The 13406-nt window shown below is 30.2% G+C and overlaps 3 protein-coding genes across 6 annotated transcripts; 2 read left to right on the forward strand and 1 right to left on the reverse strand.

The window, feature by feature from the left end:
• Positions 1–4289, forward strand: LOC141531212 (uncharacterized). 2 transcript variants are annotated; one of them, XM_074248824.1, is made up of 8 exons: positions 1–146; positions 735–1023; positions 1114–1294; positions 1375–1644; positions 1723–1949; positions 2040–2254; positions 2329–2596; positions 2680–4289. In XM_074248824.1, exons 2-8 carry the CDS (start codon positions 828–830, stop codon positions 3933–3935), a joined length of 2613 nt encoding a protein of 870 aa, XP_074104925.1. In that variant the 5' UTR covers positions 1–146; positions 735–827; the 3' UTR covers positions 3936–4289. The 2 variants fall into 2 exon arrangements, with proteins under 2 accessions (XP_074104925.1, XP_074104926.1); XM_074248825.1 differs by lacking the exon at positions 1–146 and adding an exon at positions 442–582.
• A 460-nt stretch (positions 4290–4749) lies between these two features.
• Positions 4750–9468, forward strand: LOC141531211 (integrin alpha-9). 2 transcript variants are annotated; one of them, XM_074248823.1, is made up of 11 exons: positions 4750–4990; positions 5065–5410; positions 5473–5836; positions 5899–6194; positions 6476–6938; positions 7002–7144; positions 7206–7649; positions 7718–7878; positions 8300–8781; positions 8855–9144; positions 9244–9468. In XM_074248823.1, exons 1-11 carry the CDS (start codon positions 4959–4961, stop codon positions 9298–9300), a joined length of 3078 nt encoding a protein of 1025 aa, XP_074104924.1. In that variant the 5' UTR covers positions 4750–4958; the 3' UTR covers positions 9301–9468. The 2 variants fall into 2 exon arrangements, with proteins under 2 accessions (XP_074104924.1, XP_074104923.1); XM_074248822.1 differs by having other exon boundaries at positions 4750–5410.
• Positions 9469–9497: 29 nt separating this feature from the next.
• Positions 9498–13048, reverse strand: LOC141531214 (uncharacterized). 2 transcript variants are annotated; one of them, XM_074248827.1, is made up of 6 exons: positions 12590–12830; positions 11781–12261; positions 11442–11692; positions 11118–11337; positions 10595–10842; positions 9498–10227 (listed from the first exon to the last, which is right to left on the reverse strand). In XM_074248827.1, exons 1-6 carry the CDS (start codon positions 12611–12613, stop codon positions 10027–10029), a joined length of 1425 nt encoding a protein of 474 aa, XP_074104928.1. In that variant the 5' UTR covers positions 12614–12830; the 3' UTR covers positions 9498–10026. The 2 variants fall into 2 exon arrangements, with proteins under 2 accessions (XP_074104928.1, XP_074104929.1); XM_074248828.1 differs by lacking the exon at positions 9498–10227 and adding an exon at positions 12908–13048 and having other exon boundaries at positions 10332–10842; positions 12590–12843.
• Between the last annotated feature and the right edge of the window lie 358 nt (positions 13049–13406).

Below are 13406 nucleotides of genomic sequence, written 5' to 3' on the forward strand. Positions count from 1 at the left end.
CTCCTGTTAAATGTCTGTATTCTACAATAATATCACCTGAAACCATCCATCTATATTAAAATATAAAAAAAAAACTATTTTTATTTTAAACTTCCATTAAATATGAATATTAATTAATTAAACATCGTTTGCTGCGAACGTCGTATGTAAGTATTAAAAAATATGTTCACTTATTTATCTTTTTACTTACAAAAATAAAAACACGCAACAAAAAGAACATAATGTCAGAGTTTGCTGTACATACTTCATGATTATCGATGTTGATTGAACGAAAAAAAAAATATCAAGTAATAATAATAATAATAATAATAATAATAATAATAATAATAATGTATAACCAACAGTTGAGTTTAATTACATGTATACAATTATCAGTTAAGCTCTTTATGATATACACTAAATATTGCAGGAATCGAAGCTGAGTGAAGTGGGAAGTTTAACAATCAGCTGATTGAGTCGTAGTTATTGTGTAGATTTTTTTTCAGTTAAGACTAAACGTAACGTCGAACCTCAACCTAAAAGATAAATATATAAATTATATCGTAGCTCGAAAGCTGTCGGAAAAAATTGAGACATTTTAACGTAGGCATCATGTTTTGATTTATTCTAGATTTTTTTTTTAATTCAACAAAATTACTGCCAAAATTATTTTGTCACGTCGCGAGAAAATATTTATTAAACAGATAATTATTTTTTTAATGGCTCAATATATTAATAGGAAGTATATGTTATAGATGGAAGGAGAAATAAAATTTTAAAACGCACTTTATCCGGAGGTGATTCTGAGAGATTGTGAAACGATTAGGACGAATAATAATTCATAAAAAATGGCTCGTCCTAGCAATTGCAATCCTCTCCATTGTTTTTTGTCTCGTCAAATTGACGACCGTTTTAACTATTGCAAGCAACTTATCAACGCAAGATTTTCAAACTCAGAGAATTTGTATCGAAAAGATTTGATGTCGCATTATGGTTGTGTAAACGCAATTGAATTCTCCAAAGAAGGTCATCTTCTTGTCTCAGGTTTGCTATGTTTATATATTGATTGATTGATGTTTCTATTTGTTAATGGTAAGTGAAAAATATAAATATTTATTTACTTTCTTTTCAAAGGTGGAGATGACAGAAGAGTTCTTTTATGGAAAGTTGATCAAGCATTACACGGTTTGGGTAAACCTAAGGCTATGAAAGCGCAACACAATAGTAATATTTTTTGCCTTGGATACGATAGTAGCAACAGTAAAATATTCTCAGGTGGCAATGACGATCAAGTTATTGTCCATGATCTCACAACGTAATTACTATTTTTTTTTTTTTTTTTATTTACTTATTATTTATGTTCTATAAAATAAATTGACAATTATTTAATTCCAGTGGAGATCCATTGGAATTTTTCCTTCATGAAAAGCCAGTCTATGGATTGTCAGTTCATCCAGACGATGATAATATATTTTCTAGTGCCTGCGACGACGGGAGAGTTTTAGTGTATGATATAAGAAATCACAGTAGCTCTGAATCGCTATGTTTGGCGCAATACAAAACTCCCTTTCATTCTGTGATGTTCAACCCTGTGGAACCGAGACAACTTGCCACTGCTAATGCTGAGGAAGGAGTCAGCATGTGGGATATACGAAAACCACTAAAGTACATACACTAGAAATTAAATTTAAAAATTTTACTTTAATAAATTTCTTCTTATTAATTCCAATTACATATTTGTAGATCTTTGCTGCGGTATGGAGCCGAAGGGCCGTCTCAAAGCTGCATGAATGTTCGGTTTAATTCTGCTGGTACCCGATTGTTAGCATTAAAACGTCGTTTACCACCTGTTTTGTATGCAGTCGATTCGCCAAAACTCTTGTGTCATTTTGATCAACCGGGTTATTATAATAGCTGCACAATGAAGTCTTGTTGCTTTGCCGGAAACGATGAATCATACATTCTCTCAGGTAACGATTTAATTTTTATATTCTTATTTAATAATTTTAATATTTGTAAATATAATTATTTTTTTTTTTTTAATTTGTTAAATTGAATAGGTTCCGATGACTTCAATCTCTACATGTGGAAAATTCCTAAAGACGATAGTAATTGGGTTAAATCAGCTCATATGATTTTACGTGGGCATCGCTCAATTGTAAATCACGTAAGATACAATTCAAGACATAGCATACTGGCTTCGTCGGGTGTTGAAAAAATAATCAAAGTGTGGAGTCCATTTAGTCTTGGAAACGGATGTTTGGGAAGTTTGACTGTAAGTATATTTTTAAATTAATAATAAAAAATTTGATTAATTTTTTAATAGTAACATATTTTATTTTTATGCAGAAATTTGATGGAAAATTAGAGAGACAACGTAAAGTATACACACACGATGAGTATATAAAATTGATACTTCGAAGTGGTCAATTTATGACCCACGATTACAGCCATCAGTCAACAAGAGAAGATCCGCGAATGATGGCTTTCTTTGACTCACTAGTACAGCGTGAGATCGAAGGATGGAGTTCAGATGCAGCGTCTGGTCAGCGCGATCCGGATGACTCTGGAGATGTGACAATTGTTCCTCCTGAGTACAGTTCAACGGATTCTGATGGTTTGTATTTATCTTATCGTTAATTATTTCTTTTTTATAAATCTTTCTTATTTTATTACTGAAGTAAATTTTAATACGCACAGATTCAACTGCGTCTGACACACAATTAATGAGAAGTGTACTAGGAGCTAAAAAAGAATCACGACACAAATTTCCTGGAGGAGTTGCACCCGAGAGACCATTTGAATATCCCAATCGTATTACTCGTTTAATCGGCAGCTGTCGTGATAAATTGATGAAACTAGCGGCATTAGAAAACGGTTCAACATTGAAGCCCTCGAGCGCGTTAACAGGAGCCGACGATTCTGACTCAGATCAAACGATGCGAGAAAGCAAAGGAAAGTATACGAGTAGATGTAAATTAAAATCTAAATCACGTGTCAAAAGTACGAAACAAAAACAGATACGCATGTCAACCAGAAATAAAGTACGAAGAAAATGTACTGTTTTGAGAATAGTTAGTGATGCTGAAAGTGATATAGAGTGTGTTCCCAAAAGTAAAAGTCGTTCTAAGGAACTAAGAAGTAATTCTAGTAATAATAATAATAATAATAATAATAATAATAATAATAATAATAATAATAATAATAATCATCATCATAAAAATAATAATAATAATAATAATAATAATCATCATCATCATCATCACAGCAACAACAATAATAATTTAGCTGTTGATACAGCACAACCAAGTACAAGTGCTGGGATAAGTTCACGTAGTTCACGTTACTCTGCCAAGACAATAGCAGTTGACAGTGATTTTAATGAATCCAATCACTCTAGTGCCAGTTCTGATGATACTGAAGATATTCCGAAAAAACGTCGTTGTTTAAAAGTCGACAGCGAGAAAGCTACTAGCAAAGGATACAGACGAAAACCCGAAAGATGTAAACAATCAAAATCGAGTCGTGATAAAATTAAAAATAATCATAGTAGTAGTATTAATAATAATCACATTAATAATATTAATATCAATGATTCATGTATAAATAATAGTAGTAATAATAATAATAATAATAATAATAATAATAATAATAATAATAATAATAATAATAATAATAATAATAATAATAATAATAGTATTAATATTAGTGATACGCAAAATGAAGAATTAACAACTCCTGTAAAAGTTAATCGTAAAATGCCACCTCCAACACCTGATAGCGGTATAGCTTCATCAGGCAGTGGATCAACGGTAGAAAAATGTGATTCCACTCCAGATACTTCATTCAATGGAGTCGAAAATCCAGATCATGAGAGAATTTTTACACGTCTTGAATGTCTTAAGAAAAAAATCGATGCTGCCCGGAAAGGGTACCGTAAAAGATCAGCAAACTAATTTATAAATCGTAAAATATATCTTCCGATCGTCGTCTTATAAATTAAAAATAAATAATAATAATACAAATTATATAAAACACTGAAGTAATCGAAGTAACAAAAAAAAATTATGTGAGCATATTTGTCAATCTTCTTCCCTTTTTGTATACAAAATAGGGATGTGCAAGTGCCCGAGAATATTTTTATAATAGGTTTCAACAGTAAATTGTCCCAAGTATTTTTATTTAAATGCAAACAAATATTTTAAAATCATCTTTTGAAAATTGTAATTATCATCGTTATATTTTGTCTGTCATTAAAGCTATTAATATATATCATCAAGTCCTAATATTAAATTATTATTAAAGTTTAATTATAATTATATTTTTTTTAAATATTAATATATTCAACATTTTTTCTTTTGATATTCTTTACGCTGATTCATTATACAGTCAATTTAAATAAACGATTGATTGTGCATAGTTAATGAATATATGTTTAACGTGAGTCATTTTAAACTATGAGCTGGTTTGAGTTTATTGAAAAAATCTCACGTTTTACAGAAAAAAAAAAAAGAGAAAATGACATAAGATAAAATAATTTCTTAGTTTTTATCATTACGATTATTACTACATTTTAATTATAAATTTAATTGTCGTTGCTTTACGTTATATAATATTCAATTGCTGAATATCGTTATTTAATCATACATTTATATATCTTCTGATTGATTAATAAAACAAAATAAATGATAAGTTTAAAAAAAAATTAATTTATCAATTTTTTTACCATAATAAAATTTATTATGATTAAAAATCAATAAACGTAGACAAGATAAATTTAAGTTATGATTTAACCGGAAATAAAATATTTATTAATTTATGAGACACTGTCCCACGACACATGTTTATTTAATTTTTTTCATGCTGATTACTCACTCAGTCTTAGGGCAAGCAGATAGAGTTGTATGTGATGTAAGTGGTTTCCAGAAAACCACATCCTTAGTTTACTAACTAGTCATTCAACGTCAACACTTCTCAGCATGAATTCTAATCCTAATTGTACCAAAGAATTGTAATAATGTTCTGTAAAAATCTACTGCCAGTTTTTAAGTTATTAATTATATTTATTTATTTATTTTTAAGTAGTTATGGGTACAATTTAAATGTTGATGAAGCTATAGTCTTCAAAGACCCATTCAAACGTCCCAGAAATCGGGGAAGTTATTTCGGGTACTCTGTTGCGTTGTACAGTGATGAGTTCTATCAAAATCCAGCGGTGATTGTTGGAGCTCCTCGAGCTAATGTTAGTGCAATGCATGTCAAAGAGCCTGGAAGTGTTTTCAAGTGTACTTTTGATGGAAGATGTCGAGAATGGATAGTAGACGACAGTACAAATACTGGATTAAGTGGAATGTATGGTAGCCAGATTAGAGATTTTTCATGGCTGGGTGCTACTATTTCCGTAGAAAATCACATACATCCCAGAGTTGTGGTAAGTTTTTTTTTAAATTTATTAAATTATAAATTTTCTAAAAATAAATTGTTGCTACACAGGTATGTGCTCCAAGATGGAAAATAAAACTGTCAACAGAAGTCTACTTGAATGGAATGTGTTACTACTCGATAATCGGCACTCCAGATGCATTCAACCGAACCCATAACGTCCGGATAAAGTCAATGACAGATTATTATTTACAAACGTCAAGAGCTAAAAACGGCCAGGTATATTATCACTACGGTATGGGACAATTGGGAATGTCCGTGCATGAATTCCACAATGATGGAAGTTGGAATATTATGCTGGGAAGTCCTGGAGCTTTCAGTTGGTATGGAACACCTGTTTTGGTTACTGAAAGTAGACCTGGAGTTTTCCGATCCGTTGTTCCAACTTACGACATCACTAATTACGAATACTTAGGTACAAGTTTAAATAAAATTTTTTTTTATTCACAGAATTTGATTACTAGATTCTTATCGCAGGTTATAGTGTAACATCCGGTCATTATTTTGGACTATCCAGAAGATATTTTGCGGCTGGCGCACCACGGAATGACGATATGAAAGGCCGGGTGTTGGTATTTTCCTATGACGTTGATAAAAAAAAATTAATTATTAAAAATATATTAACTGGAACTCAGCATGGAGAGTATTTTGGATCAGCAATTACTTCTTGTGATGTTGATGGTGATGGCGATGATGAGCTTATTGTCGGAGCACCACTTTGGAGTCAAAATGGTGATGAAGGACGCATTTATATTTTTCACAATAGATATTACGTAAGAATATTATTAATAATTATATGTTTAATAGTATAATCGTATGTCATCAACAGATGAGAATTAATTTAGCAGATATTTATTAATTTTTAGAATTTTTTAACAAATAAATTATAAAAAAAAAAAAAATTTATTTTAAAAATTTGATTTTTAGAAGCTCTAAAAAATTATAATTGCAATTTTTTTAAAAATAATTTTTTGCACTTAATTTATTTGTCAAGAAAATTCAAAAAATTGTCAAGTATCTGCGAATAAATGTCTTTTTTTGGCTTGTACTTTAGATTTACATGGAATTATCATTTTCTATTGATGGAACGGTAGAAAATGGAAGATTTGGATCGTCGGTGATGTGTCTAGGAGACATAGACAAAGATGGATATCAAGACATTGCCGTTGGAGCTCCCTATGAAAATGACCATGGAGCTGTATTTATTTTCAACGGCCAGCAGAAGGGACTTTCAACCACTTGGAGTCAGAAGATAACTGGAAATCAATTTTCTGAGACACTTAACGGTTTTGGAATTTCTATTTCCGAACCCAGAGATGTTGACGGTAACGGGTACCCAGATTTTGCAGTTGGTGCATTTAAATCCAGCCATGCAGTTTTGCTTCGCTCACACTCCGTCATTAATCTTAATATTGATGTTGATCTTGACGACAATTTCAAGCTTGAAACTGATAGTTCTTCATTTTTTATCAAAGTTTGTTGCTTTTACGACGGAATACGTGCGCCAGATTCTATAAGTAAGATTAAATTTTAGTAATTATCAATTAATTTTTCTTATCTTAAAAATTATTAATTTATAGGAATTATCAAGCAGTTGACTATTGACCCAATGGAAAGACGTGCGTATCTACAAACAATTCGTAAAATAAATGGAATGTATCATGCTTTTGATCAATTGTCCTACGGAAAAACTCGCTGTGAAAGATTTAAAATATTATTGCAGGTAATTTTGTTATAAAATATTTTTTTTTATTTTTATATAAGATATTTTTTGTCCATTACAGGAAAATTTGATAAATGTCTTCGACCCAATCGAGATAAAGGCATCAATTATTTTGGACACACCTGAAATTGGAAACCAGAATGCGGAATCGCGGGATAATTTTTGTCATAATTGTCCTGTGATCAATAAACTTCGTTCAAAAACTGAAGATATTATTAAGCTTCCATTCGCAGTAGATTGCGGTCCTGATGATGTTTGTCGCTCAAATATTACTTTAGACGTTACCACCAATCTTAAGGGCAATAGATACATTATAGGAACACGACAGGCAATAAACGTTTCAATTAATGTTAATAATTATGGTGAAGGGGCTTATCATGCTTACCTCAATGTATTTTTACCAATATTTCTCACGTTAGCAAGTGTTCCCCTCAATTGCGATGAACACACTAAGAATAATGGAGAGTTGATTGTTTGCTCTATAGGGAACCCTCTTAAAGATAACGTATGTGTAGTAATAAAAAGAAATAAGAAAAATTTGGTAAGTTTGATGATAAATTTTTTTTTTTTTAGCAAACTGTTCTGTTGGAAATAGACGTTATGGTAAATAGTGATCAAAAACAAACAAACTTAGAGATAAGTGTAGATACACAGAGTGAAAATATTAATTATGATAATAGTCAAGTTAACTTAACAATCTTCTTTGACGTTGATGTTGATATTGCTGTTGCTGGGTAAGATATTACAGAAAAAAAATTATGATTTTTATAATACTGAAATTAGCTGTCAGCAGTAAATTTTTTAAATTATTATAACAAATCAATCACAATTAAAATATGCTTTAAAAAATTTCCATTTATAATTTTTTTTTAATTTTTACATGCGAAATTTTTTTATTGAATTTTTTTTTTTTAATAATTTCACTGCCATAAAATTCTAAAAAAATTTCTGGTATCTGTCAACTTCATATGACATTAAAATTAGTCGACGTTTAACAATTTTAGATTTTTTTAAAACTTTCTACATGTGAAATTTTTTAATTAATTTTTCTTAAATAATTTTTTCAATAAAAAAAATTCTAAAAATTTTTAGATGTCGACTAACTTTATTGTCATTGATTTTTAGTATAAAAAAATAATTTTTTTATATTTACAGAAAAGCACAAGAAGACTTATATTCATACTTTAATGATACAGAAAACGCTTTAGATACAATGAGATTTGATCATATTTATGAAGTTCGTAAATTTGGTGCTACGTCAATTGAACAAGCAATATTAAAAGTTTTGATTCCTACTCATTTGATAGACAGTGACAATACGATTGATATAGCGACGATTAATCGAACAGAATTATCGTTGCCTAAAACTATGATTAATAGACACAATTCTTTTTGTTCGAATGGAACTATAGAAGATCATACAGAGTTTAAGTACGATGATAATTATTCTGTTGAAAAAATTAATATCAAAGACAATATTGTGAACGTTCTTACGAATGATCGGACGTTCTATGTCAACTGTTCAAATCCGTTAATTATTTGTACGACTATTTACTGTGTACTACAAACATCCTTGAATTTATCAACAGTTGCAGAAATTAAATTTACTATGGACTTGAAAATAAAAAATTTGAAAGGTAACTTGATATGTTTATTTAATAAGTTGTATCAATAAATTACTGCTGTTTATTACTTTCATTTTATTTGTAGAGAATATATTGGAAGAAAAGGATATAGTTTACTTTGTATCCAGTGGACATGTTAACATATCATTACCAAAAGGCATTGTACAAATAAATAACAATAATTCAGATCATTTAGCGATAGGAACCATGTTTGTCGGGTCACCTACAGCTAAACCCGTCGCTGTCTGGATAATTGCATTTTCCGTTGTCCTTGGTATTATTTTATTGATTATTTTAATTATTGTGTTAGTCAAAATAGGGTTCTTCAATCGAAGAAAAAAAGAAGAACTGGAAGCTTTGAAAGCTGATGTTAATGTTAGTATAATGTTTTGATTTATAATTTTTATTATTTAATGCAGTAACGTGAAGGTTTTCATTTTTTGTAATTAATTAATTAATTATTTATTTTTTTAGAGACAAGATCAAGGTCTAGAAATGAATTCATCAACGGAAGTCCTTGATACATATTAGAAATACTATTAAAAAATTTTTAGATAAAAAAATCATATTTTTGTCTGATATATAATTAACTATTAAATGATAAGAAAATGTTTAAAAACTGTACTAACGTGTATAAGTACTATAATAAGTGTGATAACAAATATATCGTCAGTGAAGATTATTTAAATAATAAAGAATAATTGTAATTTTTTTTTAATAAAAAAAAATTGTATGTTAATAATATTCGATAGTTTGATTTATTTATTTTTCACATTAATTGACATATTTTAAAAATTTTTAATATTTATTTATTATATATAATATATTTATAATAAACTGTATATGATATTTTAAAAACAAACTTGCGAAACATTTTGTAAAGGCCTCAGTAACAATATTTATTCTATCAAAAAAATATAGTATACTTTTTATTAATTCTAACTCTGTAAAATACGTTAGCTGTTTTTACTTCAACATTTTTTTTTTGTAAGCCTATCTTTGTTATATAAGCAATAAATAATTTGTGTGTACCGAGTAAATTCATAAAAAAAAATTATCTATGTATAAATTAAATCGTAAATTGATCATTTTAAAATTCGAGATTCGCATTTTTAGTTATTTAATTTTCGTGATAAAATATTTATTTACGAAGCTTGCATTAACGATTTAAAATTTTATCGTCATTCATAAAAGCACAATTTAAACAATTAATTAAGAATAATATGTTTTCAAAAATCAAGAAAACATTTTCAATTCTTAATCTTCATCATCACTGAGTCCAAGTCCTTTGGATATTTCAGCAGCGGATAATTTTCCACCACCTGATGCAGGTGGAGATGGAGGACTCCGTGAATGAGGTTGCGGTTGTGGCGGTGGATCATTCCTCGGAGGGCCGTAATTATGATTGTAGGCAGGCGGTGGTGGTTGTGGGTTTGATGGATAATCATCGTGAGATTTCTAAATAAAGTTGATAATTTTTTGGATATATTTATAAATTAAAAAAACTCATTTTTCATTTTTAACTAGATAAATATTTTAAAGGAAGAAAAAAGAAATAGTAATAAAAAAAACTCATGCATTTTATTCAATAAAGTAATTATAAATATCAAACATAAATAAAAATACGCTAAAGCGATAAAAATAATTCCAAAGTTATACAAAAGATAATTAATGCAATAAGCAATAAGAAATAAATATTGTAAGTAGAAACATTAAAGCCAATAAAATAATAAAAATCTGATTAAAATAAAAGAAGACAGGTAATAAAGCATTGTTATTGTTATAATTGTTATTTTTGCTTTTTTTTCTTGGACTTAGTACTCACATTCTTACTGAAACTGTCCAGAGCCGAGCTGAACAAAGATGACCCAAGAGTGGTCAATAAATCCCCTCCTGGTTCCTGGTTTGGAGCTCCATAACCGCCACTAGGTTGGTATCCTCCAGAAGGCTGGTGATGACTACCACCACCACCCAAAACACCACCTAAAAATGATCCTAGACTCCCCATCGGGTCAGCTGGTAATGGTGGAAGTTGAGCTGGCTGATGAGCTGGTTGATGACCTGCTCCGCCGCCTGTTATCACGAAAATATATTTATATATTATTTATCCGCTATAAATATCTAATAAAAAGAATGATATTCGTAATTATTATAATAAGAAGTGATAATGACGTGTATAGTCGAAGATTAGCCATCAGTCGCAGTTAAGAAAGTCCTTGGACACATTTACAATTTCAATTTCTTTAGTATTGCGTCATTTTTACATTCTTAAACTGGTTAGACAATTTTCCAATTAATATTATTAACTGTCATCATTATTTCTGATTTTGATAATCTCTAAAGCGTACCAAGTGCTCCAAGAAGAGATCCAAGCATTCCACCGCCTCCAGTATCTTGCCCAGGATATCCGTGAGACTGTCCACGCCCCATGTCACCTTGAAGAGCGTTAGCAGCTAGACCGCTGGCCAACGCAGCACCAAGGGCGCCTAAATTGAATCCACCTTCACTTTCATTTTTGGAAGACTCTGTTTTCTCATGCTCTGGCTCGTCGTGCTCATGCTTCTTTTTCTATAATTAAAATTAAAATTAAAATAAAATAAATAATTAATAGATGTTACTTTTTAATCAATTGGAAGACTGAAGGTAATTGACAATAATTTTAATAGTCGTACGTTGTATGCGTGCATAGCAGCAGCCACTCCTCCAGCAGCAATTAATCCTCCGACAGCAAGACCAACTTTATCTAAGCAACCACCAAAGGCCTCTTCTTCTTCAGGCTCTGCATAACCCGGTTGATTGCCGTATGGCATAGGAGGATTGTAACTTGCTGGGCCTCCATAAGCATTTGGAGGTGGGCCGTAACCACCAGAGTGTCCAAAGCCGCCAGCATCTGGTTTTAAATTAGGATACAATCCTCCTGGAGCTAAAAAATAATCCAACTATTTAATTAATCCGATTTTTTTAGAAAATATCTTCAGTGAAAAATGATAAAATTATTAATTAAGATATACCAGGTGGTGCAAAATCAGGAGCTGGTATGTCCGAAGCAGAAGCAATTCTAGCAGATGGTGGGCCACCGATTGACTCAAATAAAATTGATTTTATCTCAACATCACCGTCTATTACCAAGTGTGTTACTTTCTGATAAGGCAATCGGTGTGCAAATTCCGTGTAATGTCTACCGTTGATGGCTATTTTGTACTGCAGTGGCTCACAGAGGATAATTATTTCAAATGCTTGGCCTGGTTGTAGCCACATACCTCCGCTGTTCTCTTCAGGCCCCCAGGACATTGAATTTATGTGATTTCTTGTGATTATACCATCACCAAATCTCGGTGATAAATGGATAGCAATATCATCCCGTGGGTTTATATTTGGACCTAGTTGATAATTGATCGCAAATCGCACAGCGTCTGGAGGTATTGATCCATGGACCTTCAACATCTTGCCTGGTGATAAACCTCCTGGTACTTCACCGACATATGGAATTTCCTGCGTAATAAATAATGCATTTTAATTATCCAGTAAATCAAGATGATACAAAATCTCTTTTGATTAATCTTCATTGTTATACTTTTTTAATTGGTACATTGACAGTACAGTGAGAATCCGTTCTAGAAACTTTAATTAAACATCATGGCATTGGTATTCATTTAATAAAGATACTTGTAACGGTATATAAATACTGCTGCCGACACTCGGCGGTCATTTTATTATTTTTCCGTTTATAAATTCTACGGTTGTCATTATTATTATTATTATCGCTACTCATAATATTATCTTGAAGCTAAATCTACTCAAATGTTTAAATAAAACTTACCGGATTAAATATTGGCGATGACATGATTTTTTTTTATTAATCTATATGTTTATTCTGCTGGAAGTAGGTTGATTTTCTTTTCATTCAAAATTCAAGATTATATGTTGGAATACTGCAGTGTTTTTTCCACAAAATTTATGGCAAGACGTCCTGCGTCTTACTCGTTCACATTTACACTTGCTACTAAATTTCTATTTACAGCAGTGACGTTTAATAGTGTAATATTTTCTGCAAGTCTCACACCTAGAATTAACCTATACTTTTGATAAGATATTACAGACAAATTTCTTTATTATCAACTGTCAAAAACAGACTTACCAATTATTGATTAAAATCCTTGCAAAGGCAACAATTCCCCAATTATTTTTTTTTATTTTGCATTGATGCGTATGTGCGTTGAAGAATGACAACTTCAATAATGTTGCGTATAATGAGTATTGTTATAACAAAATAATAATTGATCTGTTACACAATTTCGATAATTATTATCTTAATACTATTGTTCTCAATGACAAAGGGTACAATTATGCATTAAAAATAGAAGAAGATTGTTGTTATAATAATTTAATAAGAAAATTCATCTGCAATAAATTTATCAGCTTCAAAGTCGACTTTAGTATTTGTTAAAACAAATAATAAACTCTGAAGAAATTAAAATGTAATTATTTTTATGAAAATTAAGTAAGCATGACATTAAAGTTAGCTGTCACTTGACAATTTTTTAATTTTCTTCAACAAAAAAATTTGTTCTAAAAAAATTGCATTTTTAATTTATTAAAATTTCTACAAGTCCATTTTTTTTATATTTTTTTTTTGC

Source organism: Cotesia typhae, unplaced genomic scaffold (genome assembly GCF_013202065.1).
Source record: "Cotesia typhae breed Kobodo isofemale line unplaced genomic scaffold, CoteBio_Ctyphae contig_5, whole genome shotgun sequence".
In the NCBI taxonomy this organism is placed as follows: Eukaryota; Metazoa; Arthropoda; class Insecta; order Hymenoptera; family Braconidae; genus Cotesia; species Cotesia typhae.